This window comes from Paramisgurnus dabryanus, chromosome 15, assembly GCF_030506205.2.
Source record: "Paramisgurnus dabryanus chromosome 15, PD_genome_1.1, whole genome shotgun sequence".
Classification (NCBI taxonomy): domain Eukaryota; kingdom Metazoa; phylum Chordata; class Actinopteri; order Cypriniformes; family Cobitidae; genus Paramisgurnus; species Paramisgurnus dabryanus.
The window spans coordinates 35,260,246-35,286,952 of NC_133351.1; the positions used below are offsets into that span (position 1 = coordinate 35,260,246).

Below are 26,707 nucleotides of genomic sequence, written 5' to 3' on the forward strand. Positions count from 1 at the left end.
AATTTACACAACAATTATAGACAAAAGCTCACTCACAAACACAAAAATGAGCTGACACACCCTCAGCAGTGAGATACACATTAAAGCATTAAAACATTGAATTTGGTTACATGTCTTTTTTGAGATGTCTGATTCTATTATCCAAGCAAAGTCAACAGTAATTACAAGGTGTTTGGTTCCCTTTCAGTCTGTCACTACGACGCCACGTCATGACCAACGAATTGGGAACCGCCTCGTGGAGACCAATCTACTTCAAGAAACTAACAAAACCTGTTAAAAAAACAGTGGGTATGTCGGTATCCCGGCCTACTCTCCGCCTACATGAAGACGCAAAAACACGCGATCACGCTCTGTCAAGAGCATGCCACACCAGCAGGAGGTGATATAACCCTAAGGCCGGTGACACACTGGATGCGTGGCGTGAGCGTCTCAGCTGCGTAGCGTGTCCGTTTTTAATTCGGCTTCCATGTTAACAGGTTAGAGCTTGCAGACTCGAGCCCGAGTCGCGCGGAAAACGCGTGCTTGCTAGAAATAGAACCGACGCCTATTTTTCACGCCACACGCAAGCGTCTTGGAAGCTTTTCCAGCCAAAATATATGTCACCTACAGCAACAGCAGCGCGTCAGCACCGAGTCAGACATGCTTCTGGTATGTACAGACACAGAAAACGCGACGCAGCCCCCACGCAACTGACACGCAACAGATACGCCACGCATCCAGTGTGTCACCGGCCTAATCGTTAAGCCACGTTGGCCCATTAGAAGCCTTAATCAGAAGCAAAAACCTTTGTTGTACTGTCTAGACAACACTGCAACCGGCATTTCTGAAAAACCTCACCCTGGCAGGGGTTTTTCAAAAATGTTCAGTTTCAGTGACGTTATACTGCGTTTCTGTGTGGACGAACGGCGAACCGCATAAAAAAAAATCACGGCCTTTTATCCGTGTTCTGTTTGTGTCCGTTCTGATTGTTGTCACCTGGACATTTCACTGATTACTAATCTTCACACCTGTTTGTTATTTAGTTTGTGTGTATATATATCCCTGTCTTTTGTATGTTCAGTTGCCGGATCATTGTTGCCATTTCGTGTCCTAGTCTGTTCATCGAGTCAGTGTTACTGTTTATACCTGCCTGCCTGTTTGTTTTGGTTCTCGGGTTTTTGTAATAAATGTTATTTTGTTAACTTGCTCTTGCATCCTCATACCAGTTTCCCATAACGTGGCAAAAGGACTATGTTTTTATCAGAGGTGGAAAGTAACGAATTACATTTACTCAAGTTACTGTAATTGAGTAGTTTTTTTGTGTACTTTTACTTTTTTAAATAGTTTTTAAAATCTGTACTTTTACTTTTACTAAAGTATGTTCTGTTTAAAGTATTGTACTTCGCTACATTTTAAATCATATCCGTTACGGAATAAAAAAAAGATGTAAAAAAGCAAGGTGATAAAGAGCAACGTGGGCGGGGGAACGCGCAAAAAGAACCATGGAGACGGACAGGCGCACGCTAATGCAGACCCGCCTCAGTTCAAATCTTATGAAAGAAACCCCTGGTCATTTTAAATGACCACTTTCCACTGACGCGAAGCGAGTGTTTCATTCCTATGAAAGGTAGGATTCATGCTCTTGAGTTTGCACGACGCGTTTTTAATACCATGCGCATTATCTTCCGAGGTCTAGCAGCTTCGCGTCAAGTCAAACACAACTTCAGAACGTCCTCGAGAATGCGCAGGTCATTAGACATTGCAGAGAGAGAGAGAGTGAGCGAGAGAGAGAGAGAGAGAGAAGAATAAAGGTCATCAGGTACCCAGGTCAGGGAAGTAAGAAGATAATAAACGTGTCAAACGTATATAGCCATGGCATTCATCTCATTATATGCTCATTTAAACTATGTATAGTTTAATAAAATAATGTTTGTTATCAGCAATACACAATTACAAACTTACTATAGTGATTGTATTTACTAGCTGTGGACCACCTTCAAAAGTGCATAACTCGCATGTAAAAATCATTAAACAATTCCATGTTTCTTAGTTTAAAAAAGCTTTTTATTTTATTAACTTTTTGTTATTGCACTTTAATTGTAAAGATGTTCCTACAATTAAAAACAACTAGTTTGAGATTTATATTCCCTTGTGGTTTTTGAACTATACTAGAATCCTTCACCTCTCCCCGCTGAAAAAAAGTAACTTTTACTCTGAGTAAAGTTAAAATGACTTACTTTTTACTTTTAAGTAGATTTTTAGACTTTACTGTTACTTAAGTAAAATAAAAAGTAACTTTCTAATTAAAGTAACTGTCATTGAGACAACATAGTGATAAAGTGCACTCTATAGAGCAGTTTGTCTGTTTAGGGCTACTGTAGAAACATGAGCCACGAAATGATGACTTCCATGTAAGTTTTATATGTAGATCAAAACCGCTCATTCTAAGTTAATAAAAACAATACACTTCCTTATGTCAGGTCTTTATAAACCGCTGATAATATAGTTATGTATATTATATTGCATTTCTGTCAAGAGATTATCCTAAAAGTTGCACATGCTTCTTTAAACACATAATTGCTTGCTGGTGGGATGTGTTAACTAGCATAAAAATAAATTTCCATAACAGACCTCCGGTGCCATCCAGAACGGAGTCCCCACCGATGTGTTTCTGCGCAGACGTGCACTGGTCAGCTGAGCAGAGACACCTGTGAGGGGTCAGACGGTCATGTGTCAGGGTTTTCATGAGATGCATTTTAGTAAAAAAATATTTTTTATTTGGAAACTAGGTCAAGCATCTGTTATAATACACCACTATTTCAAAATATACAGAACAGCACAATACTTTATTGAGTAGCTCTAATAAAAATCAGCTTTAAAAGATTCAGACATTTTGTGGGTGGCAAATGTGATGTGACATTAGGGCAGAAGCGGGTAACTGGCATTCATCACCATTATGTGATGAGAGTGTTTAGTTTCCCAGCAGGGATCCACTACCCTTGAACACACTGAATAAACACGCCTCAGGCGGATGAGAATTAATCGCCCCACACACACCCCTCCTTCCCTCTCATGCAATTTACATACAAAACACAGTTTAACCCCATTCAGATGAGCAGCACGGCTTGTGTTTGATAAAGCAGACAGACAAAACTGGTACTCTCTGAAGAGCTGCCTACAATTTTTACATTTAATCTGTTCACAGCACACAATGCTGAATTAGCATTCAAATCATTTTATGTATATAATAAAATATGGTGTGTTTCTGTCACAATTATAATTCATTCATCCATTTTCCAAAGCCGCCAATTGCCAGTCGATCATAGTACAATTGTAATATTATTATTAGCATTAGATGTGTGTGTGTCTTGGATTTGAAGCAGATCAAAATCTGGGAATTATTGGGTTAGTGTAAACTGTTTTCTACCAGATTTCCACCACAGTGCTCCCCAAAACTGTGTCAGCCATTACCGAAATCCACCAGTTTAACTCCACCATCTGTGCTGAGGAGAATGTTGTTGCCCTTCACATCACGGTGGATAATTCTGTTGTTGTGAAGATGCTGAAGACCCTAAAGACAAAAGCAGGAGAGACTTTAGGCAGGTTGTTGGGGCTTTGAGAGTCACTCTGTCTCTGTGATCAGCCACGCGAGCCATACAGCTGGAATCTCTCGGTTTTTTCACTATCAAAGTCCAAAATAACTACTCTGGCACAGTGAGAGAGCTGAGCCAGCATTCCCTGTGCTGGGCAAAGAAAATTGCTTGTGTGTGTGTGTGTGTGTGTGTGTGTGTGTGTGTGTGTGTGTGTGTGTGTGTGTGTGTGTGTGTGTGTGTGTGTGTGTGTGTGTGTGTGTGTGTGTGTGTGTGTGTGTGTGTGTCTCACCAGAAGCGCTCCATACAGAATATGGGAGATGATGGGTTCCTCCAGACGTTTTCCTCTCATCAGCAAACCCTTTATCAGGTCAGTCACTGAACCTCCATTACACAACTAACAGAAAGAGGAGGTAACAGGAGCTACTTTAGTACAATTTCAAAAGCTATACAAATAGCAATTGCCAATTAATCTTATAATGAATTAATTTATTCTTCAGCATATGAAAACAGCATATGAAATACACCTCAACAGTAGGCTTACATTTGGTTAGCAATTAAATTTAAACACACTAACTAATGATAAGTAAATTATCCTAAAATGTTTCCGGTTTGTTTTTATATGGTTGCTAAATGAAGGCAGAATCTATCTATGAGTGTATCTGCGTCAACAGAAAAGTAGGCTCACATCCTCTTGACTTGTATTTCGCCGGTTGAACAAACAGTGGCGGCGTTTCATAAAAACCTAGGCTAACAAACAAACAAACAAACAAACAAAAAAAAGAAAACCTAGGGTATGGCAAAAAATCTTCGTACAAGAAGGCCATTCTCAAATAACGAATCTATGAAACCACATTATACGTGTACATACTTCACCAACATGTACAAAATTATACTACGATTGCACAGATTTACATTTACTGACAACAATACGGAAGCAATACGAATGAAGTCATGGTCATGGATCATGGTTGTTTAAAATGCTTTAAAATGTTGTAATTCTTAACTAAGTGCAACTCCAGCTACAGATAAACTACAACAAGTTCATATCAAAACAAAACATACTGGCCCTCATTTATCATTCTTGCGTAGAAACGGGCGTATATGTTGGCGTAAGATTATGCTTACATTCGTCTCACCGCCTGATTTATGAAGCTGTGCGTACCTCTGAAATTCAGGTGTACGCAATATCTGCCCTTCATAAATGCGGCGGCTGAAAACGATCGTCATTAGAATAACAAGCCCATATAAATTCAAGTCTCCGCCTCCCCCACGCCCTCATTTTACGACATTGACACATGGAAGACGGCAAAGACGAGAAACTAGGGAAGTGGAAAGAAATAAAATTGTTTTATTTGGGAGTTTAAAGAGCGGGATTAAAAACACATTAATAATTGCATGACGTTTTGTAATATTTGTATTATTATTTTTATTATTAATGACGCTTAATTGATATTTAGAAGAATAATTATTTATTATTATTATTATTTAATGTTGCCTACATCTAAATTATATGTCTGCTTAATGGTTCGGTTAAGTTTTTTACAAATAATATTTTAAAATGATGTAGTAACTTTTGTAGTGTGTTTTTCTGTATTTACATACAGTTGTTTGTTAGCTAAGATCCAGTTTGATACGGAGCTCCGGATATAATTCAAATTAACAATTTGTTTCCACGACATCCACATGTTTTACTAGACTAATTCATAATTTGAAGTAATAATAATTGTAATAGTAATGACGAAATATTATAATAATTAATTCCAAGGAACAAACTGTTGAATATTGGGAACGAATTTTATATTTATGGCCATACTTTAAACCAAATAAGAAAAAGAAGTGTTCATAATGTAGCATAAAAGATAATTCGTGGCCATGATTTTGTCCCCATGTCATCATGATCGGATTTATGGCTCCATTCAACACAAGCATTTTACCTTACCTATTCATGTGTAGCTATTTATTTATCATCGAATAGTATGTAACTAGCTTACCTTTTGATGCATTATTACCATGTTTTCGTAGCACATCCTTGTGCTTTCTTTCAATGTGCAGCTTCAGATTCCAGGATGAATATTTGCTGACTTTTACAGTCTCTCCGCACTTCTTTTCAATGTTTTCTTCCTGTCCAATCTTAACTTTGATTTTTACTTTACATTTATGTAGAAGGCTTGAATTCCATAACTTATTGCTAGACGTTTTTACAGATTCTCGAACTAGCAAATTATTAAAGGGCGTTCTGGGTTCAACGAGCGGTGCTGAGCGAGCGGAGAGAGGCGCTTTGATGGTAATATTACCGCACCGCTCAAGGCTCCGCTCCGATCCGCTCACATGCTTTGCCCTGAAACGTCAGGTAAAGCGCCCATGCTCTCAACTGAAGGAATACATATGCCTACAAATCAAATGCTTCGGTAAAGTCTCACAAATTAAACATTGAAGTACATGTTGCATAAAAATAAACACTGAAGTTTATAATTACTATGTTTTTGTTTTTTTACAGTGGGTCATAATATATCATATATTTTCATTTGTCAGTGCGTTTTGTGGTGTTAGGAATTGTTTGCGCATTTCTGCACTAACTCAGAATGTGCGTACACCACCTCCTGAGCTGGCGTAGGATTTGAGCGTGCCGTACGCCAACGTCCATATTGATAAATCTCAAAGTCACCGTGGTTTTGGGTGTACGCCAGGTGTACGCTGGAAATTTGGTGTACGTACTTTTGATAAATGAGGGCCACTGTGACATCCCTTCACAAATCTTGTCATGACAAGCGCCAATACTTAATAACAATAAAGACTTTTTAATGATGTGAGCACGCGTAACCGACTAAGACTAAAACACTAAATAAAACTCTAAGTACAACAGGGCTAAATGCAAAAACAAGTCTTACCTTTTGTCGTCGTGCAGATTTTATTCCACTGGCCATATTAAAAAATGCGCGCCAATAATGAATACAATTCACTTCGACGGCGTTACAATACCCAGTGGAAGAGAACATGTTTATTTATCCACATATAACAAATTATTACTTCTGGAATATGTATGCAATATCCATAGCGCGAGTGTGGGGGAGAACCGTGAGTTTGTTTGAATGTAAAAAGGATTTTACTTGCGAAAATAAATATAACAGCAGCGGTCATCATGAGACCTCCTGCAGGGGGAACCCCACTATTATAGATTGTGTTTAACTTCCAGCTGCGCTGCAAGAACGAGACGCTGATGACGTCAAAGTACCGCGAGGGTGAGTCGAGAAATCATCGGAAGAGTTTGCTTTCGAACCGCTCTCGCGGCACTTTGATGTCATCTACCTGTCGGTTCCTGTGTTACAGCATGAAGTCGAACACAAGTGTAAATTACCCTTATTAGTGATGTACCAATGTTCAGATATGTTCTACTGAAAATATTAAAATTATCATTAATGAGCATCATTATAGCCTGTTGATTTCTGGTGTTTTGCCATACCCTGCCATACGCAAACGTATGTGAACAAACTTATTTAATTTGTCGCCGATCTCTTTCTCGCGCGATGAAACTGGATGGCGGTTTATCTGCGAGGCAGACTCGTCTTATCTCTTCAGTTTTCGCGCCATGCAACGGGAGAAAAAACCGATATGACGTTGCTTCTCGCACTAAGACCGTCTCATTCTCAGCCTTAATAATACTGACATACCAAACTGGCGCCAATAAAGTAAAGACCATGAACATACTGTCGTTTCGCCTCATATGCGTGTTGGCTCGTGGCTGGCGTTTTTGGCTCCAAAGTTATCCTGACACTACAGTGACACACCCCAAAAAGGTTGACGGGTAGTATTTCTGTTCTGCGGCTGCGTGAGATTATATAATTTACCATACCAGCAGGTGGCAGTGGTTGAAATTCATTATTTCTAAAAACTGAAAATTATGATTGGACTACAACGCTCACAATTAGTTTCACACAACAGCTCGCTCACCACAGATTGATATGTGATATATATGTAATGTCCAAATAAGCCATAATATTCGAACAAGAAATGCAAAAATGAGCGTTCTGTTCCCTCTTGACTTCCTCATTTGCTTGCTTCATCACTTTTCACAGCGTTTTCCTCACGTGCACTGAGCCGAACAGCCAATCAAAATGATCCGACGAGCTCCAGAGCTAATTCTGAACCCGCCAAATAAAAAGGTGATGGTGACTTCTTTTTGCAGATGGTGCAAAAAAACTACGTCAGACGATGCAGAGATTCTGCCTGACAGTCGACCCTCAGCTTGGTATGTATATGTACCTTACTTTTTTTAATCAGCTTGGAATATCTGAGTTGAAATATTTCCATTTCCAACCTCAATGTGTCAATCACATGTCAAACATAAAAAAATGCCAAAACCGTATGAATTGTTTAAAGAAACTTTCATATCATTTCATGATGTAGAACTAAACGCAATAGACCCGCATCCCAGATAGCAACAGACTTGGCAGATCCATTCCAAAGTATTTTGCTATGGCTGCTGAAACCATATGCCAATGGTGCTGTCATATTAGGATGATCAAGACTTTCAATGAGGTCGTTCGGAGGCTTTTAATTCTGGGTGCCATAAACAAATAAGCACCGTCCATTCCAGTAACTGACGAAAAACTAGTGGCCGTGGCTTGTGTTTTCCACTGTGAATTAACTGATAGAAAATAGGCATTTCATTCAGAAATGGAACTCACATCGGATTTTAATGTTCATGAAGACAAATGGAATTTTTAAAAAAAATAATGACTTACATGGTTTGTTTATAATAAACACAGCAATTGTCCATAAAAAAAAAAAGAAATGTCAGTTTTGATTTCATGTGGACTTTAAGATGTAATAGTTATGTATGGTACAGAATTGTCTCACCTCCAGAACTAGCCATAGCTGTCCTCCAGAGAGCTCATCTGCCTTGTAGAACATGCCATAAAACTTGACTACGTTGGGATGGTTGGACAACGAGTGCAGTATGTTGTACTCTGCTTCAATCTCTTCGTCCACATCCTAAATAAAAAAAACAAAACACAGCTGCATTATTCATATTTATCACACTTTACAACAGGTTGGTTCATACAGTAGCAGTTATGTTGTGCATGGACATGCCGCTCCTATAAGAATACTTATTACATAATATATCTAGTTGAGGCTAAATAAAAAATGCTGCTGACTCATAAAAAGCATTATAGGCTACAGATAATGACAAATTAGATGATAACAATGAAAGGGTGCAAAAACACAAGTTTTTATGCATGTGATTGTTTGAGCACATCAGTAACATATCCAACTATTATATTAGTAAATGTAAAGCAGCCGTACATGTACGGTACAGTCAGGGTTATGGGGGATCAAACAGCACTAATGACACCACATCACACGGGAGAACATTAGGGTTAAAACATAAAACATCTGGACAAAAACTGTAAGGAAAAGCATCTACTTACTCTATTAGTATGACTGGGATTCTGAGACATGCCAAGGACAGCAAAGTAGAAGAAATATCTTAAAAAGATTTTTATTACTGTTTTATTTTTAGGTGAAGAACAAGATGTTTTTAGAGTTTTGTGACCAGGGGCATTGTTGTCGTTATACTAGCAAAACTTGCGCCGTGCACTTTAGACCACATGCTTATCAGTAAAATAGGGCCCAAAACTTTCAGAAGCAGCAAAGGAAGCAAAATACTTGGAGATCACAGCATGCTTACATCAGGAAAAAGAAACTATGACAGTATATTACCCAGAAAACTAGCCCATCAATAACTCACATTAATAGGGTCCAAAACTTTCACGGCTGCTTGACTTCCATCTTTCTTGTTGATGACTTTGTAGACCTTTCCATAGGTTCCTTTTCCAATGGTTTCCACAATGTCCCAGTCAGCAGACGGATCTGCTAGTGACTCCAGACCAATCATGCTTGACTTGTATGGGTACAACCCATAGAAAGACCTCCTGAACATCACAAGTTACAGTAATTCAAGTCTTGAGTTATTTCTTATTTCATCACACATTTCTCTACATTTATCCCCCAACAAGTCTGTATAGGTTGAATTTTCTTTTTGTTTTTCGGTTGCTAATAGTACTATTTTTGTTTTCATATAGAATTAAAAAATGTGAAAAAGTAAAAGTAAAGTCCAATTTACTTTACTAAGCAGGTGTGTCCAAACTTTTGACGGGTAGTGTATATTAAGACACACTGCAGTAAATCATTTTAAGGCCCTAATGACCTTGTGTAAGGAGTCAATCAATGTCTTATCAGTATTTATAGCTATTGCCAATAACTTCAGTGACATAATCAATATTGAAGCACCATAAATTGTCTTTAAAGAGACTTTGGTCTTAATTTAGATTTGTGGTTAGCAACACCTAGTTTGTAAAAGGTGGTTACTACACCCACCATGTACTGTTTGGAAGGGTCCCAAACAATAAATTTTTAAGGTGGCTAATTTGTGTGAATTTGTACAGTCTTATACATTTTACAATCTGCTTTCGTTTCAGTGATGTTGGACTTATGAGTGAAATACTTATTAAAATTATCATAATTATTGCTTTTTCTTTTGTTCTAATTTGGACAAATTCATTTGAATTAGCCATCCTGTAAAGTAGTTGCAAATTCCCATGAGATCAGCCTAAAGGTTCAGATTTGACCCGTGTTACATTACAGGTCACCAAACAAACGATACAAGACTCGATAAACTGTCTGCATAATAAAGAAAACTAAAAACTTACGTGTCCTAAAAATATTACAGAAATACAACAAACCCAAGACAGAGCCTTGTGGCACACCATCAGACAAGACAACTCAAGTACTACATAAAGTGGTAATGAGATGACAAGTATGAATTAATCCACAGATAAATTAAATAAAAAACAAAAGGAGAGCTATTTTAAGGTTCACTGGTTCTCTTCTATTTTCATTAAGAATGATTTAAAATCACGATACAAACACAACATTACTTACATGTAGAACAAGACCTCTCTCTGACTCATCTCCTCAAAAACAAAATACAGTAGAAGCACCCATGTAATGCATCAGGTGTACAGAATGCTATTGTAATTCTCCATCCAGGACAGAAAATAAATATCTTTGTAAAAGACAAGTAAAAGAGCCTACATTTATTTTCTTAGTAATAAAGCTGCATGCGTCTCACTGGCACTCAGGATTATTAGTTGATGGATTCAGATAGCACTTTACCGTCACTGCTCTCTAAGAAGCCACAATCTGCTCACCGTGATTGGATTTAACAGATTAACTTTGTCATCTACCTTCAGACTACAACCCTCTCATTTATAACAAAACTTCCCTTCAGATTACATTACTGAACGCAGTATAGGGGTATGGAGAGAGACACTGTGGAAAAGGACAGCCCGAGGACAGATGGCTGTTCAGTTTGCAGTGTAAAAACAAATGAGGAGCAATGAATGCACTGTGGCGCTCAGCTTACTTTAAAATGTTTTGGTTTTGTCAAATCAGAAAGTACACAAATTTATAAACTATGATTATATTGTTTAAACAATAATACCTGGAATCTATACTACTATAAAGTACCTCTGTGAAAGCTGGATACTGCAGATAAATACGCGTTTTCTGTCATACGATGAGATACGGTGCATTTATTCTTTATCGTCTAGCTAGTTCATTGATGACATATTTAAATTACTATATTTAACTATCAAATACATTCTAGAAAAAACGTTAGTTAACAAAACTACATCATAGGCATCTGCCCATGTAATGATCACTTTATTCAACTGTATTAAACTAAGTTGACAACTTTTTTCAAATGTGGACACTGGATCTCAAAGGTGCGAAAGTGGAATTTGGATCTAATACATAGCAGACCCTTGCTATAGAGACTTATTTAAATCTGAATTTAAATAAGCTACACTGCAAGGAGTGTTAATAGTATCGCATGCATTTTATTTTTTTACCTTCACAAGATTTTAAAAATAAATGAAAGTGCCTTTACCGGCTGTAATAATTCAGATTCTTATGATGGATTTTGGCATTCGCACAGATTCCTGAGGGAAGGAAGCATTTACTTTGAGGTCAGTTTAAAGCTGAAAAGGTAAATGGTGTTTTGCCTCTGGGGGCTCTGCACACAGAATTATGAATAGCAAGAGATTAGACTGATGGATGCTTTGACTCAAGCAGAATGAGATGGATATTTCATGCCTGCCATCTATTTCTGGAAAGTTGGAAAGCATGGCTGAATTCTGAATAATGTCCCTTGAGAGAAACCAACATTCTGCCACAAGGCAAAACAGAAAAAACATCCAACTTTTAATTGTTTATATGAAACACATTGTCCTGTTCAGTTGAGCAATGTGTAAGCAGCGCAAAGGTCATAGGTTCTGTATACTTTATACACTCTCAGAAAAAAGGTACAAAACTGTTCCTATTTGTCGCTGGGGTGGTAAGGATCATTTAAGTACCCTTATGGGTATACAACACATCAAAATGTTGTACCTTTTGGGGTAATCCAAGTATCTACAATTTTGTACCAGTTAAATTTTAGAGGGACAAAACTCTATACCTTTAAAGGTACACAATAGATCCTTAAGCGAAACATCCAATTTTTTAATTGTGACTAGAGATGAGTTGTTATAACTTATAAAATATAGTTGAAATAAGTCAACTTCGTAGCACCGTATCTCTTGTCCAGATAAATAATAGTAAGTTATTTTTAAGCAAAGATTTTTTTACAGTGTAGAAAATGTATAGTTTTGTATCTTTTTACCGTCAGTGTACTGAAAAAATGCACTGTAAGTAATTTTTTGGATACAACATCTGTCTAATGCATAAAAAGTTAACACTAGTGTACAAATGTGTGTCACAATTCATTTAATAAAACTACAGCAAATACTGCTTTCGAGTGTTACCAAACAAACTGTGTGCAAGTCGTATGCTGCCTGTGTAATGTGTAAGACACGTGGTTGCTTTTCAAATTGGTTTGAGTCGATGAAGTGTCTGTCAGTATGAAGGGGTTGAATTGCCAGTAGGTATCATTTGATCTGCACTTCTCCATATTAACTTTCACCCTCTTTGACACTCCCTCACCTCTACACACACGGTCACTCGGTTAACTCGAATAGCCACGACTCATATTTACTCATGTATACTACAGATTATTCAGTGACAGCGTACCAAGTGTTAAACCATTATTAAAACGGAAAGCTTTAAATGCATTTAATTCCATTAATATGAACATTATAAGACAACTGAGTTTAAACAAGATCCCGCTGAGAATCATGAAAAACATGTTTACATACATTGCAAAATGTAAATTCCCTCATATAAAGTTTTTAACTTCAATAAAAAAGATGAATATTCATCATAAAACAAACCATTTCAAAAAGTTTCCTCCAAGTTTCCTGCTTTTAGGAACTGAGATGACTCCCAATTACAAAAGAGAGAAATTTCAATACTTTATAATAAATTAGTACTGAAAAATATGTATTTATTCAATTTACTCATTTTACAGTTCATGAGCAATTTATTTAAGCTACGTTTAAACAAACCAAAAATAAATAAAAATAAAATAAAAACTTGTTTAAGTGTAGCTTAAATAAATTGATTGCAACCACTAACCTTAAAAATTAGTAAATTGAATGAATCATTTTTTTTTCTTCAGTGTAATAGATTAAAAATGCTGAAAAATAATTACACCCAAGTAATAAATATTTGAAGAAAACATACCTTAATTTGATAGACCTTCCTAACAAGTTGCTGAATTGTATGTGAGGGTTTGTCAATGCTACAAGCCTAAATCTTTCTAATCAGCCAACATGAATTATTGATTACATTGTAATGTGTCATATGATCATGTTTTAAATATTCAGTAGCCAGATGGAACTCATCATAAAGAGCTTTATATGGAAGAGACTAACCGTACACAAAGGTAGGAGGGAGGGGCTTATGAATTGTGTTGATCATGTGACCAGAGCATCCTATATTGTGTTCTCTAGAAGAATTTACATTCACAGATGTTTTCTTAACATCTATCAACCCATAACTTAATGTGCCATAAATGCTTTGTTCATAATAACATCTTATGGCATAATAGTGTGAATGAATTATTATGAGCTGTAGGCAACAACCAAAAATAAGTATATATGCAAGCCAAACAAGAAGCAATATCAGCAACTTTAATACTGTATTAATAAAACTGCTGGTTAAATGTATAGGAAATGTATAACCGAATAAATGTGTGTCTGTTAATAAGACAGAATCTCTGTGTGCTAGTACTATAACAGTAACACTTTGAAGGACAGAGTTTCTCTCCAGTCATAAACAGAGACTATGTTGCTATGACACATACAGTATTCACATGAGGACTGAAGATCAGTAGAGCAGGACCTGAGGGAAAACAACAGTACAGGCCGCACAGACAAATATTGCCTCTCACTTTTTTAAACTAGTGTGCATGTGTCAGAAAAACTTTCAGTGGCATTAAATTATAATTATAAATTAAATATGATTCAAAAAGACAAAAGTTCATTCTATCATATTTGAAGAATTAAAGGTGTTTGCTAAGGGCTTGTTCTAAATACATAAACACGAGTACTGTAAAGAATCTTGCAGCAGATGTTTAGAAGTCATCTGGTTGGATAATATGTGAGCTGAATAATTTACTGTTTTTTACATAAATTAATGGCAAGAACATTCTGTGAAAATATATTGTTAATATCTTTAATACTGATTGAGTAACGTCATGTCAAAAATTGAAAATCATGAGTGAAAACTTCTTTCTTTATTCTTCATGCCATTCCAGCATCTATGGCTATATGCATGGCATAAACTGGTTAATTCACCTAACCTGCATGTTTTTGGCCTGTGGGAGGAAACCGGAGTAAACCCACACTGACACAGGACAGGAAAAACTTCACACAGAAAGGCCACCTGACCTAGCCGGGGCTCAAACCGGAGACCACTGTGTCACCCCCCAAATCAAACTTATCAAATAATCATATGCGCTGCTTAACAAATTTGTAAGACCAAAAGATCATCCAGCATGATGAAGTGCTTTAATGTGGAATTTTGAAGAACAGTGATGAATGTCAAACTGAATTCATGTTTTTAATTTGAGTCGGCACATTCAACTTCTCTCAGGAGTCAGAAATGAATCAAGTGTAACGTTCAACCATTAAAGGGGACATTTCACAAGACTTTTTAAAGATGTCAAATAAATCTTTGGAGTCCCCAGAGTACCTATGTGAAGTTTTAACTCAAAATATCATATAGATCATTTATTATAACGTTAAAATAGGTTTGAGCAAAAATGTGCTGTTTTTAAGTGTGTGGTTTAAATGTAAATAAGCTGATCTCTGCACTAAATGGCAGTGCCGTGGTTGGAAAGTGCAGATTAAGGGGCGGTATTATTATAATAAGATTAAGAAGAAGAAGTCAGATTTTCATGATATGTCCCCTTTAAAACTGACTAAAGAGCTCACGTGCAGTATACTGCTGGATCAACCATTACAGAAACATTAATATTTTTAGCTATGAAACAAACCTTCATTGGGTGCTTGTCTAATAAATTTGTTAAGCACTGAATATAAAACAGATAGCATGTCGCCACACAGGACTGAACTCCTGACAGATAGCAATTAGGGCTGTGCAAAAATATCGATACAACGAACTATCGTGATACATTTTACCCCCGATAGTGTATCGATATTTTATCTCTGCTATCGATATTTTTTTCCCATTAAATCCCTCTGTGTGCTTCAAACGACCTCCTCCGCCACTGCTGTAGTTGTCACTGTCCCATTGTCTGTCATATACAGCCATTCGGCCAATGTCTCAGAAGTTAGCAGGAGTGAGAAAATGGCAGAAAATTTTAAAACACCTGCAGCTTTCAAAAGCCTACGTGTGGAAGCACTTTGGCTTTTTAAAAAAGAAAAAAAAAATCAACTCTATTTTTTTACATTTTTGATAAAAAAGGAAAAAGTATTGCAATGTATCGCAACATGCAATGTATTGTATTGTATCATGACCCATGTATCGTGATATGTATCGCATCGTGAGGCCCTTGCCAATACCCAGCCCTAAAAGCATTAGCAAATGATTAATTTGAGTGATTTTAATTAACTGTTGAGCATAAGTGTTAGTTTACAAAGCACTCTCTCTTTCTGTGTATAAACCATGCCAGAAGAAAGCAGATAGCACATACAAGAGGTTTTCACACTGGATATAGTTAACCCCAGGTTATTGTAAACCCCGGGTTAATGAAACCTGGGTTATCTGTGACAAAATAGTTTGCAACTTTAATCTTTCTTATTTAAGCCTCATGGGATATCTTTTTACTCTGATTCAGGTGTTTTCAGTACACAGATGGTGATATGAGGTATGTGCTCCTCAGTTTCTGATTGGCTGTCCGTTGCTATTCATTGAGTCATCACATTCTAACCCCTTTTTAATTTCACACTGCATACATTTGGCACCCCAATGCGGGGTTAACCCCTCATAAGCAGGGTTTCATAAGCCTAGGTTTATTTTAGGGATAACCCCACTTCTTAATTACAAGTGTGAAACGATCCTTAACCTAGGGATAAAAGCAGGGTTTAGAACGAAAATGACCCCGGGTTAAGCGCAGCCTGAAAAGCTATAAGAATAATGAGTTTACATTTCAAAAGCAGCTAAGTTCACACCACAAAATAACAACACTACACTGCATATATGAGCAAGGAGAAATAGTGAACAAGTTGAGTGGTCTCAGTACAGAAACTGTTGGTTTTAGAGATGTAGTCTGGGAAGCGTGACTGCATTGTTTGGATGTAAGTGAAATTAGAGTTGGCAGCAATGACACAGAGAAAGGAATTACAAGATAATCTTATTTTCTAACTTTCTCTCTCACATTTTCCCTGAGGCCTGACTTTATTCAGGACTAAACTACACGCTTTCCTGTCATCCTGTTAAGGGGATGTGAGGGATTTTGTCATCTGCAAATCGAACGTGACAACCAGTATACACTGGATTTAAAAACATGACCTCTTACTTTCTGTCTGACCATCACTAGATGATGGGTTCAGCTATGCACACACATCTGCATCAATCTTACATTTCTGCTTGTTGATATACAGTATGCAGTCTTAACCCTAGAACATTTTTTAACAGTTACACAAAGTTAAAGATGACCCCGACATCAATTGGTTTCTTGCAGTGGTGTAGTCTAGATTTTTGTAGTGAGTATACTGTGATTTTTCCCTCTCACCCTTATGCTAACTCGTCCTAGCGCGACACCTCATAAGCACCACCACACTCACAGATGCATACAGTATAGATATTCATGTAACTAAGAGCATTCTGAAAGTGTACTCATAAACACATAAACTGAATGTGTTATCAACATGTCAGTTTATAAGAAAAAAAGACTTTAACAGCCAATGGGTTTACAGCTGGGGAAACTGGACTGATTTTTAGACTGGTTTAGTGTTAATCAACATCTAATTCGGGGACAAAAGTTATTTAACTGTTAATTAAAATTAAATAAATCTTCAATCTGTGGCTAACACATGCATTAAAGGAGAAAAAAATATTCAATTCTTTCAATAGCTATTATCTGACAACTATTGATAACATTACCATGTGTAATTTAACGGTGTTAATGTTTTTAATTAATACACATTTAAGATGACCATGAATTAACTCTAATTTGCATAGTCATTGATATAAAAGCTTATTTTTGCATATAATATAAGCAATGAAATGGCATATACATAATTATTATTACAAGACCATCATGTAGCCTAATATTAGACACCCAAACCAAACAGAAGTTTAAGATCATATAGCCTACATCTTGAACGTAGATATATAAATGAACACAGAGAAGGGAAGTTTAACACTGTGAAGCACAAGCAAACATGAAGAGGAACTGAAGGCAGTTAAAAACCATCAGGATATTATCACGGGCTTATTTTATTGCATTTAGAGGCTTACCTCCAGATAAAGTAATGAACTGGACTGATGATTTAAATGTTGTTTACTCACATGTGCGTTGTAAACTATATGGAGTTTATGTTGCAGCACTCGTTCACTTCTCTGGACTGTTTGTTCACAGTGTCGCGTGAGCAGCTACACTGCAGGTTCGACTTCATTTGGCGCTAAGCAGACCTCTTGGTGATGTCAAAGTACCGCGAGAGAGAGTCAAAGCAGATTTTTCCATGTGATAACTGGAGTCTCTCTCGCGGTACTTTGCTGTCACTCGCCAGTCTGCTCCCCAGTTACTTTCGCGTCACTATAGTAATTTGAATTCATAGAAATTCATACGCCGATCTGATCGCGCAGTTCGGCATGAAGTATATAGCCTAATATGTATTTCAACCCGCTAAAGTAGCAAGTGTAGCATGCTAATGGTCAATGCTTCACATCTATATTATGACTAAACTTTAAAAATGTCACAAAACCATGCTGTTACGCATCCTCGCGCTATTTTTAGTGGGTATACGGAAATCCTTGACAATTTCTAGTGGGTATACGGCGTATACCTGCGTATCACGTAGACTACACCACTGGTTTCTTGCCACAATATTGATTTTAATGTTTTGGTGCCACTTGGGTGTTTTGTTTATGTTGGCATGAAAAAAGAGACGTAAACGTAAAGTTTAAAGACGTGTTATGTAAAGTGTGGTTGTACCACTACATTTATTTAAATTTTTTTCTGACATGATTTATTTAAAACAGTTTACTAATTTACTTAATGAAATGATCGTGACTTTCAGAGAATTACACAATATTAAACAAGTCTACACTATTACTTTATTAAACAACTTTCTGTAATCATTTAACCATTTTGTATGTATTTATTTTGTTTGCCATGACACACAAACCATGTTTTCTCCAGTGATTTCCTAAAATAATACCATAACACAACATAAATTCACAAAAAGATGTTCGTTTTCTTAATTCACTGTAATGCACATCTTTAAAATTCATACGATTGTTAGAATCTTGAGTTCTTATCAGTGGCCGTTAAAGTCAAATCTCGCGTTCCTTATGAATTTGAATTCAAATATTGCGCCTCAAGAATCTTTATGACACATTGCTTTATAGCAGTGATATCGGTCCGTGTATCATCCGATCATTTAATTATTACATTCAATGTGGCAAACGAAAATAGAAATAAACTGTCCATAATTCGTTTATTTGTTTTTCTGTATGCAACAAAAAACAACGAAACCTTCAATGAATTCCCATTTTCAGCTTAAAACGAGAAATCAAATAAACAAAAAAACAAAAACGAAATAACGATTCCAAATTTCCTTTTTCTTGTCTTTATTCATTTTAATACTCTGGCGTGTGCACGTGTGCGCATGCGCAATGTACTGTGGCTAACATTCCGTGACCTATCGAATTCTGTGGCTAGAGGTCGCTGTTTAGTAATTATTCACGCGAGATCGCGCCTGGCGCCCGTGCATATTATCGTGAGCGCGGCAGGGGAGTCTCGCGATGACGTCTTGTTACCTTGTGAATGAAGCAGTCAGACTTTGTGAGAAGCGAACGCGCCGATTAAAATGAAGCAAAATAAGTTCTTACCTAAAAGACAATAACATCACAAATGTTTTTCTGTTTGTTTAAAATTCCAAATGTTTTTTTCTTGGGACTGTTGCTGTTTGTTACATATATACAGTATATAGGCTACTATACGTGTATAAATGTATATTACTTATTTCAAGTGTATTATTCACTCTGGTGATTGATTGAGGATTTTGACCTGATGTTAACAGTAGCACACATACAGCACAGTAACAACAGGTTACCTAAAATCTGTGACCCCTCTGTTCCATTAAGAACTGCAATAATGTTACCCAAATTCACTTTGGGGAGGTCTAATCACACAATCTGACAGACAGTAAAAACTAAAAAGTTTTTTTTTAGATGTTATGTTCCCATATAACTAAAAATTGAAAGGATTACAATAAATTTTTTGCAGGAAGATTTTCCTGCTTACTATGAGTATTTCTAGAATAGATTTCATTTTAATATCACAAGAAAAATGACAGACAATGCAGTATAGGTTGAATGGGAGACATGTACACACCAGTACAAAGCATCACTAAATAACTGTATAATACTAATTCACATGCTAGAACGACACTAAATAATCATTATAATCAGTGATAATACTATATCACTATAAAATCTGCAGGACTAAGATGGTGACAGATTAGAAGGGTGGAGGTGAAAGTTAACAGTTTAAATGCATTCTGAGCAAAGAAACACATTCACATTCTCAACACGGTCCTGATTGAACCATTTTCACATTCAATCTGTAAAAAAAGTCACAACATTTATGTTATCCCATTTCTCTTGATACCACATATTAATGCACTTAATTGGTAGTAATTGGTTGTAATTGGTAAAAACGTGCAGATTATTAAAAGCCTTATATTGTATAAAATGCTTGATGTATGGTTTATATAGTTTTTATGGAAATTTGTAGTGACACATCTCTGACAGATCATCTAGAAACGCAGATGTCCATACCAGAAAAAACATTTCTCATAGAATGTACATATCAGATGTTTGATCAGATGCATTTAGATACTCTTTCATTCATAACAGTTTAATATAACATTTATGTTTTCTATTTTAAACACTTTTTTAAAAGACATGTGTAATGTGTTCCCTATTAAATATTTTGATAACAACAAGTGAGGGAAACGAGAATTCATTAGCATTTATAACCTAAATTAAGAAAATCCGTAAAGAAAACCAAAGATTAATACCTGTATCTTCAATGTGAAGGCTATCTCTATCCTGTACTTTTCTAATTCATCTTCACTTGAAGGGAATTGAATTAGATCAACTGTCTCATCACAAAGTACCTTTAAAATATTGAAATCTATCTCTGTCCGTCCATCCACCCACCCACCCACCTGTCATCGTAACCTGTACTTATTTTAATTAGGTTTTATGAACTTTATGTTCTTAGTAAGATTTACCTAATGTGAGTCCTGGCTATAACCTGTCTGTCTGTCTGTCTGTCTGTCTGTCTGTCTGTCTGTCTGTCTGTCTGTCTGTCTGTCTGTCTATCTATCCTGCTGGGTTGTTTTTAACCCAATGCTGGGTAAATATTGGACATAACACATGCTGGGTTATAAATAAGCCCATGACGGGTTGTTGTTAACTCCATGAGTTGAAACAACACAAAATTACATTGAAACAACTCAGCATAGGTTTATGTAATAACCCAACATGTGTTCTGTCCAATATTTACCCAGCATTGGGTTAAAAATAAACCAGCAGAATTTAGAATGTATAGGGATGGGCAGTATTTTTTAAAATAAAAAATAGTATTTTGTATTTGTATTTGACAGGGTTGATGAAAATGCCTTCTTATTTTGTATCAAAATACTTTAGTGTTTTGTATTTTTGTATTTCTAAAATACTGTGTAAGAGTAAGAAGTCTACATGATGACATCATAGAAATGTGGCCTGTTTTTTTCCGGTTAAATTCTATTTGACATTTAAGTTAATATTCTTACTATATTATTAATGAGTATGTGTCATCTATACTTTTATGTCTCTTAATAGATTCAGTGGTTGGAGTTTGGTTAATACTCCTTGACAACTTCAGTTGCTACGTTAAAATCTAAACATATTGATAATTTAATAATTGTTGAAATTATAAAAAGTTTGTTTTCAACTGCTTAATAGGTGTCCAATGATTTGACAGACATCTATCCATCTATCTGTCTGTCTGTCTGTCTGTCTGTCTGTCTGTCACAGATTTCGGTAACTGGTTGTTACTGTGCAACAGATTGTGTGAACAGTATGTGTGCTACTGTTAACATCAGGTCAAAATCCTCAATCAATCACCAGAGTGAATAATACACTTGAAATAAGTAATATACATTTATACACGTATAGTAGCCTATATACTGTATATATGTAACAAACAGCAACAGTCCCAAGTAAAAAACATTTGGAATTTTAAACAAACAGAAAAACATTTGTGATGTTATTGTCTTTTAGGTAAGAACTTATTTTGCTTCATTTTAATCGGCGCGTTCGCTTCTCACAAAGTCTGACTGCTTCATTCATAGAGCACAAGGTAACATGACGTCATCGCGAAACTCACCTGCCGCGCTCACGATAAAATATGCACGGGCGCCAGGCGCGATCTTGCGTGAATAATTACTAAACAGCGACCTCTAGCCACAGAATTCAATAGGTCACGGAATGTTAGCCACAGTACATTGCGCATGCGCACACGTGCACACGCCAGAGTATTAAAATGAATAAAGACAAGAAAAAGAAGATTTGGAATCGTTATTTCGTTTTTGTTTTTTTGTTTATTTGATTTCTCGTTTTAAGCTGAAAATGGGAATTCATTGAAGGTTTCGTTGTTTTTTGTTGCATACAGAAAAACAAATAAACGAATTATGGACAGTTTATTTCTTTTTTCGTTTGCCACATTGAATGTAATAATTAAATGATCGGATGATACACGGACCGATATCAAACTCTCATTGGCTCTTGTGTGCTATCACAGATTTGTGACATTGGCGTCTTTTAGTCGATGTACTTTTGAAATTTGAAATGCGCATCTTGACAGAGAGAAGCTGGATAAAGGTCTGGTGGATTCATAACTTTAATATTTCTCTGTACTTCATCATAAACTCCAGAGACGACCACGACTGGAGCACATCAGCATTTTAACTACTTTTGATGCTGCTTTTGAAAATTTGCAATAAATAAGTTATTGTCTGTCTGTGATGCTTTTCATTTCTAACAGTACATGATTTTAATAAACTGTTTTGGGTGGGTTTAGGGGTAGGACTGTGTTAGCGGCTTAAAATATCTTTTAAATGCTTTATTGTTATATTGTACACATTTCTGTCCATTATGTTGCAGAATATAAAAAATACATTACGTATTTTAAAGATTTTGGATAAACAGGGTTTGGTTTAGGGTTGCTTTAGCGTGGTAACATTATCGATAAAATGGATAAAGGGAAATTATACAGCAATCTTTATGGTATGAAAGATTTGTAAATGTTTTACTGTAAAATTATAATAATGCTACGATTAAATGTTGCAAATATGTCTATGTCTTTATTGTACGCTTCAGTATCTATTTAAACGTACAAAAAATAGGTTTTGTGTTATTGAAAGTTATTAATACATACGTATTAATAATGAGACCAGGTTAATTTAACAGACAAGTAGTATCAAAATGTCTCGCAGTACCCAGCAAAGCAGTGTTAGGGGATGTTATCGGATGATAACTGAACTCGACTGTCACAACTGACCGACCAATCAGAATCAAGCATTACAGAGCACTGTGTAATGTATCATGCATATCACATACATAATAGAAAGATAAACAACAAATGGTCCAATTACATATTTACTTTTCTTTGTGTTAGCACAGACCTGGGATGCACTACATCATTAAAAAAAATAAGTCAGTTTTAACCGTGGGACATAACAGATATAAATAAGTACACACTAAGAAAAAGGTACAAAAGCTTTCACCAAGAAGTATCCTTTCAAAAAATACACCTTTGTAACTAAAATGTGCATATTAGTATTGTACATATAGGACCTTTTTAAAGAGTACCTAATTTTCTGACAGTGGTTTGAAGCAATTTTTAACATTATAATCCTCCAAACACACCTGCTGACTTTAATGATTTCACAGAGACACGAGATCTCACAGAAACTCTTCCAGCGTGACTTCAGAAGAATAACCAATATAGACCTGAAAACAAACCCTAACCATGTTGTGAAGGCACTCGTACTGTTGCCATGGTTACAAGTCAATCTTCTTTCTCAATACTTATTCAATTGTTCTTTTTATTCAGTTTAAAAAAGTGTTAGCTAATGTGAAACCACATCAGGTTTGAAATGTTACAGTAGCCAAATGCTACCGCTGACAAACAAACAGCCCAAGAAATGAGTTTGCATGCTATTAAGAACCAATTTCATGATGTGAAATTGCAGTATGTATCACACATCACCAACAGAAGACATACTTTAAGTGTGAAGTACTGTATGTGAAGTGGCATGCAGCCAGTCATGCACATTTATAAGACTCTTATGTTCTTCAGCTGTGTATGATCATCAACACATTTGAAGAACCTCAGTCTCACCAGATTCTGCCGTGGAGATGATAAAACTCTGTTTCCTCACAGTTATCCAGCCCTCTGGGCACAGATGAGTAAAAACAGACAGATAGAAAGCCCCGAGTCAAAACTAACTAACACACTAACCATGAGATTGAACTGGAAACATCACACACACACACACACACACACACACACACGAGTCAGTAAACATCACTTCTAAAGACGGTGATTATTATCAGCATGTCCATGACAAACATCTGATATATACTGTGCCTATGAGCTTGATGATGCATTAGAAAATAATAGTTGCAATAATAAAAAAAAATCATAACGTGGAGTCATTTTTAAATGCTAAGTTTTTTAAATAACTTAAATAAGTTGTTTAAATAACTGCTCGTAATTCACTCACTTTACTCAGTCCCTCCATTTACAGCACTGCTCTCATCAGTCGAGTTATCTCTGCCAATACTCTACATATGACAGAGATCTAAAACCTTTCAATTGGCAGGCTTAGCCAGTAGAGAAATTATGTTTATATGCAAAAAAATATCAGTCTAATGGTTGATGTGTATAACCTAAGATCAAATATCAAATGGCATTTATTTAAGAGAATAATAACAGACATTTCAAGTAAAATAAATCACATGTAGTTTATGAGGTTTGCAATGTTCAAAGAACAGATAGTAAGACTATTTGCCAAATGTTAGTGAAATATAGTTAAAGGGATAGTTCACGCAAAAAAAAAGTTCTGTCATCATTTATTTATTTATATTGTTAAACAGGAAAGGATTAAAACGATCGGGCCTGACTCAGTATAAAACTGGTTTTATTTATTTTTTTACTCATTTAAGTTGGTACAAACAACCATATAAATTATATAGGAAGGAATTTATACAGGGTTGTAAGAATCATGACAGAATTTCCCTTTAATGTAGTGAACTAACTTTACTAGTGTGTGATTGTGAGGTGAACAATCTGAAATCACAATGATGCTGCACAGAAAAGTTTAGTAAACTTATTTTAATTGCCAATGTCTCTGTCTTTTTGCTTTTGCTGTGTTTAACAAAACAATATTTATATTTAGGATATTTTTGTCACTCTGAATTAAAGCATCTGCTAAATAAATGTTATAATGTTGTAAATGTTATGTGTAGCAAAACAATATACGATGCTTTTTATGATTTTGTTATGGCAAACCAATTATTTGTATTATGACAATACCATATCAAGACAATAACATTTGCTAACTTCTTAATTTAAGATTAATTTAGGACTACAGTACATCAGATTTTCCTATTAATGGTGAATATGAGACATGTATTTCTTACCTGCTTTGGACTGCATCTGTTCTTCCACTGGCATTTCCTATAAGGATATTTCATAATTAGACTCACAGGACCTTACGCACTATCTATAGCTACTATATGATCCTTCTTTGACTGTAGTATAAAAGATCAGAACTGATAGTCTTGAATCTGTTTAGATGCTTAAACCAGTCGGTGGATTATCAGATAACCCGTCACAGCACACCGGATCATCGAGCACATCACCTGTAACCATCACCTGTACCATTTCCCATTTTATAATAGCCTTAAATTGCACTAATAGTTTTGTTTCTGTAATGTCATGCAGTTAAAGCAGTATTTTCTGAGGAGACCTACCTGCCATGGCTGTTGTCTGACATACCCGAAGTGATTTTCAAGCCTTTCTAGATGTCCTGGGGTTAATAATTCACAAGAACCTGATAAGTTCCTGTGCGAGCGCTTCTGAGAGGAAACAGCGTGCACACATGACCAATCCCAGCACACCTGACAGCTCAAACACAGGTGTTGCCTGCTTACAGCCTAACATTAAACCAATGACATCATGTGTCAAGACATGAGTGATGCAGTAAATAAATGACATCATCATATATACTGTAGGGTGAATGGGATAAGGAGGAATTATCTGAAGAAACTACCAGGCCTATTTTAGGGATGGACATCTTAAACCTGTCAAGAACATGTCAGGGTAGTATTTCATCACAAGAAAAATATATATTTAGTTTGAAATGAAACATCCCCATCCCAAAATAACATTCTTATAAAAAGAAATATGCTCTCATAATTGCAATGTATAGAAATAGAAGTTAGTTATAGTGGTTGAGCGATATGGGTTTTTTGATGGCCAATGTCGATGCTGATATTAAGAAAGCAAGGTAGCCGATATTTAAAATATATCATTAAAGTAACAGAGAAACATACAAACAATAAGTGAAACTAAATTAACATTTATTTTGCATATTATTTATGCAGTATTCTCTTCATTTTAAAATAATTGCTACTTTTTTAATCCAACAAAAGATTATAGATAACATGTTTAATTAATGAAAAAAAAACAGTATTAAATTCCTTAATGTTAACACATAAATTGCATGAATTTACTTTATTTAGGAAGAGGTTGTTTCACTTAAAGATAATGTTTAAAAATATATTAGTTCTATTTTTTTTCTTTTTAGATAGTTTACTGCAAAATGCAAAAGTTGCAAGTAAATAACCACCAAATTATATTTTTTGCAAACCCTTTAAATCTGATAAAATAAGTCACTATAAACGTCTTAATATATCTAAACTAGGCTTTCTGGTCTTCATTCACGATAGTTAATTTTTTTATTCGTGAATTAAAATGTTTTTATAAGATTATGCAATTACACACTAGCTGGTCTATTATTGAATAAATACTAGAAAATGATAAATTCTGGTACCTACGGCAAACGCTGGAAAACATTTGACATCAAAACCTGTGCCATCATTCACATCGTCATTACAACAAAAACAGCCAGTGGTCCAAAACAAGGCCACTTTAAACTAACAATGGCGTCATATGAAATGTAGGCGGTGTATTGGTCTGGTTGTCATCCGGGCAGCTATTGTGCTGGCAACCCACTTTCCATTCAGTGCACAAACAGGGCGGCTTTGGTTTCTGGGCTACAGCACAACATCATTTGATGATTGAGCCATTAGTGAGTCACACACCAAACACTGACTGTGAATCTAATCCAGTGTGTGCTGCTGCTATGAACGTGTTAACAATC

At 35.9% G+C, this 26,707-nt stretch overlaps 1 protein-coding gene across 1 annotated transcript in view; it reads right to left on the reverse strand.

The window, feature by feature from the left end:
- Window positions 1–26,435, reverse strand: part of myo3b (myosin IIIB) — a 146,416-nt gene extending 119,981 nt beyond the window's left edge. The window contains exons 1-9 of the mRNA XM_073811996.1: window positions 26,382–26,435; window positions 25,296–25,478; window positions 24,963–24,999; window positions 9,322–9,505; window positions 9,002–9,022; window positions 8,430–8,564; window positions 3,862–3,966; window positions 3,451–3,550; window positions 2,611–2,687 (exon numbers count right to left, since the gene is read on the reverse strand). Of these exons, the coding sequence (XP_073668097.1) occupies window positions 2,611–2,687; window positions 3,451–3,550; window positions 3,862–3,966; window positions 8,430–8,564; window positions 9,002–9,022; window positions 9,322–9,505; window positions 24,963–24,999; window positions 25,296–25,302 (666 nt within the window). The 5' untranslated portion in view covers window positions 25,303–25,478; window positions 26,382–26,435. The remainder of the gene's footprint in view (window positions 1–2,610; window positions 2,688–3,450; window positions 3,551–3,861; window positions 3,967–8,429; window positions 8,565–9,001; window positions 9,023–9,321; window positions 9,506–24,962; window positions 25,000–25,295; window positions 25,479–26,381) is intronic.
- Window positions 26,436–26,707: the final 272 nt, after the last annotated feature.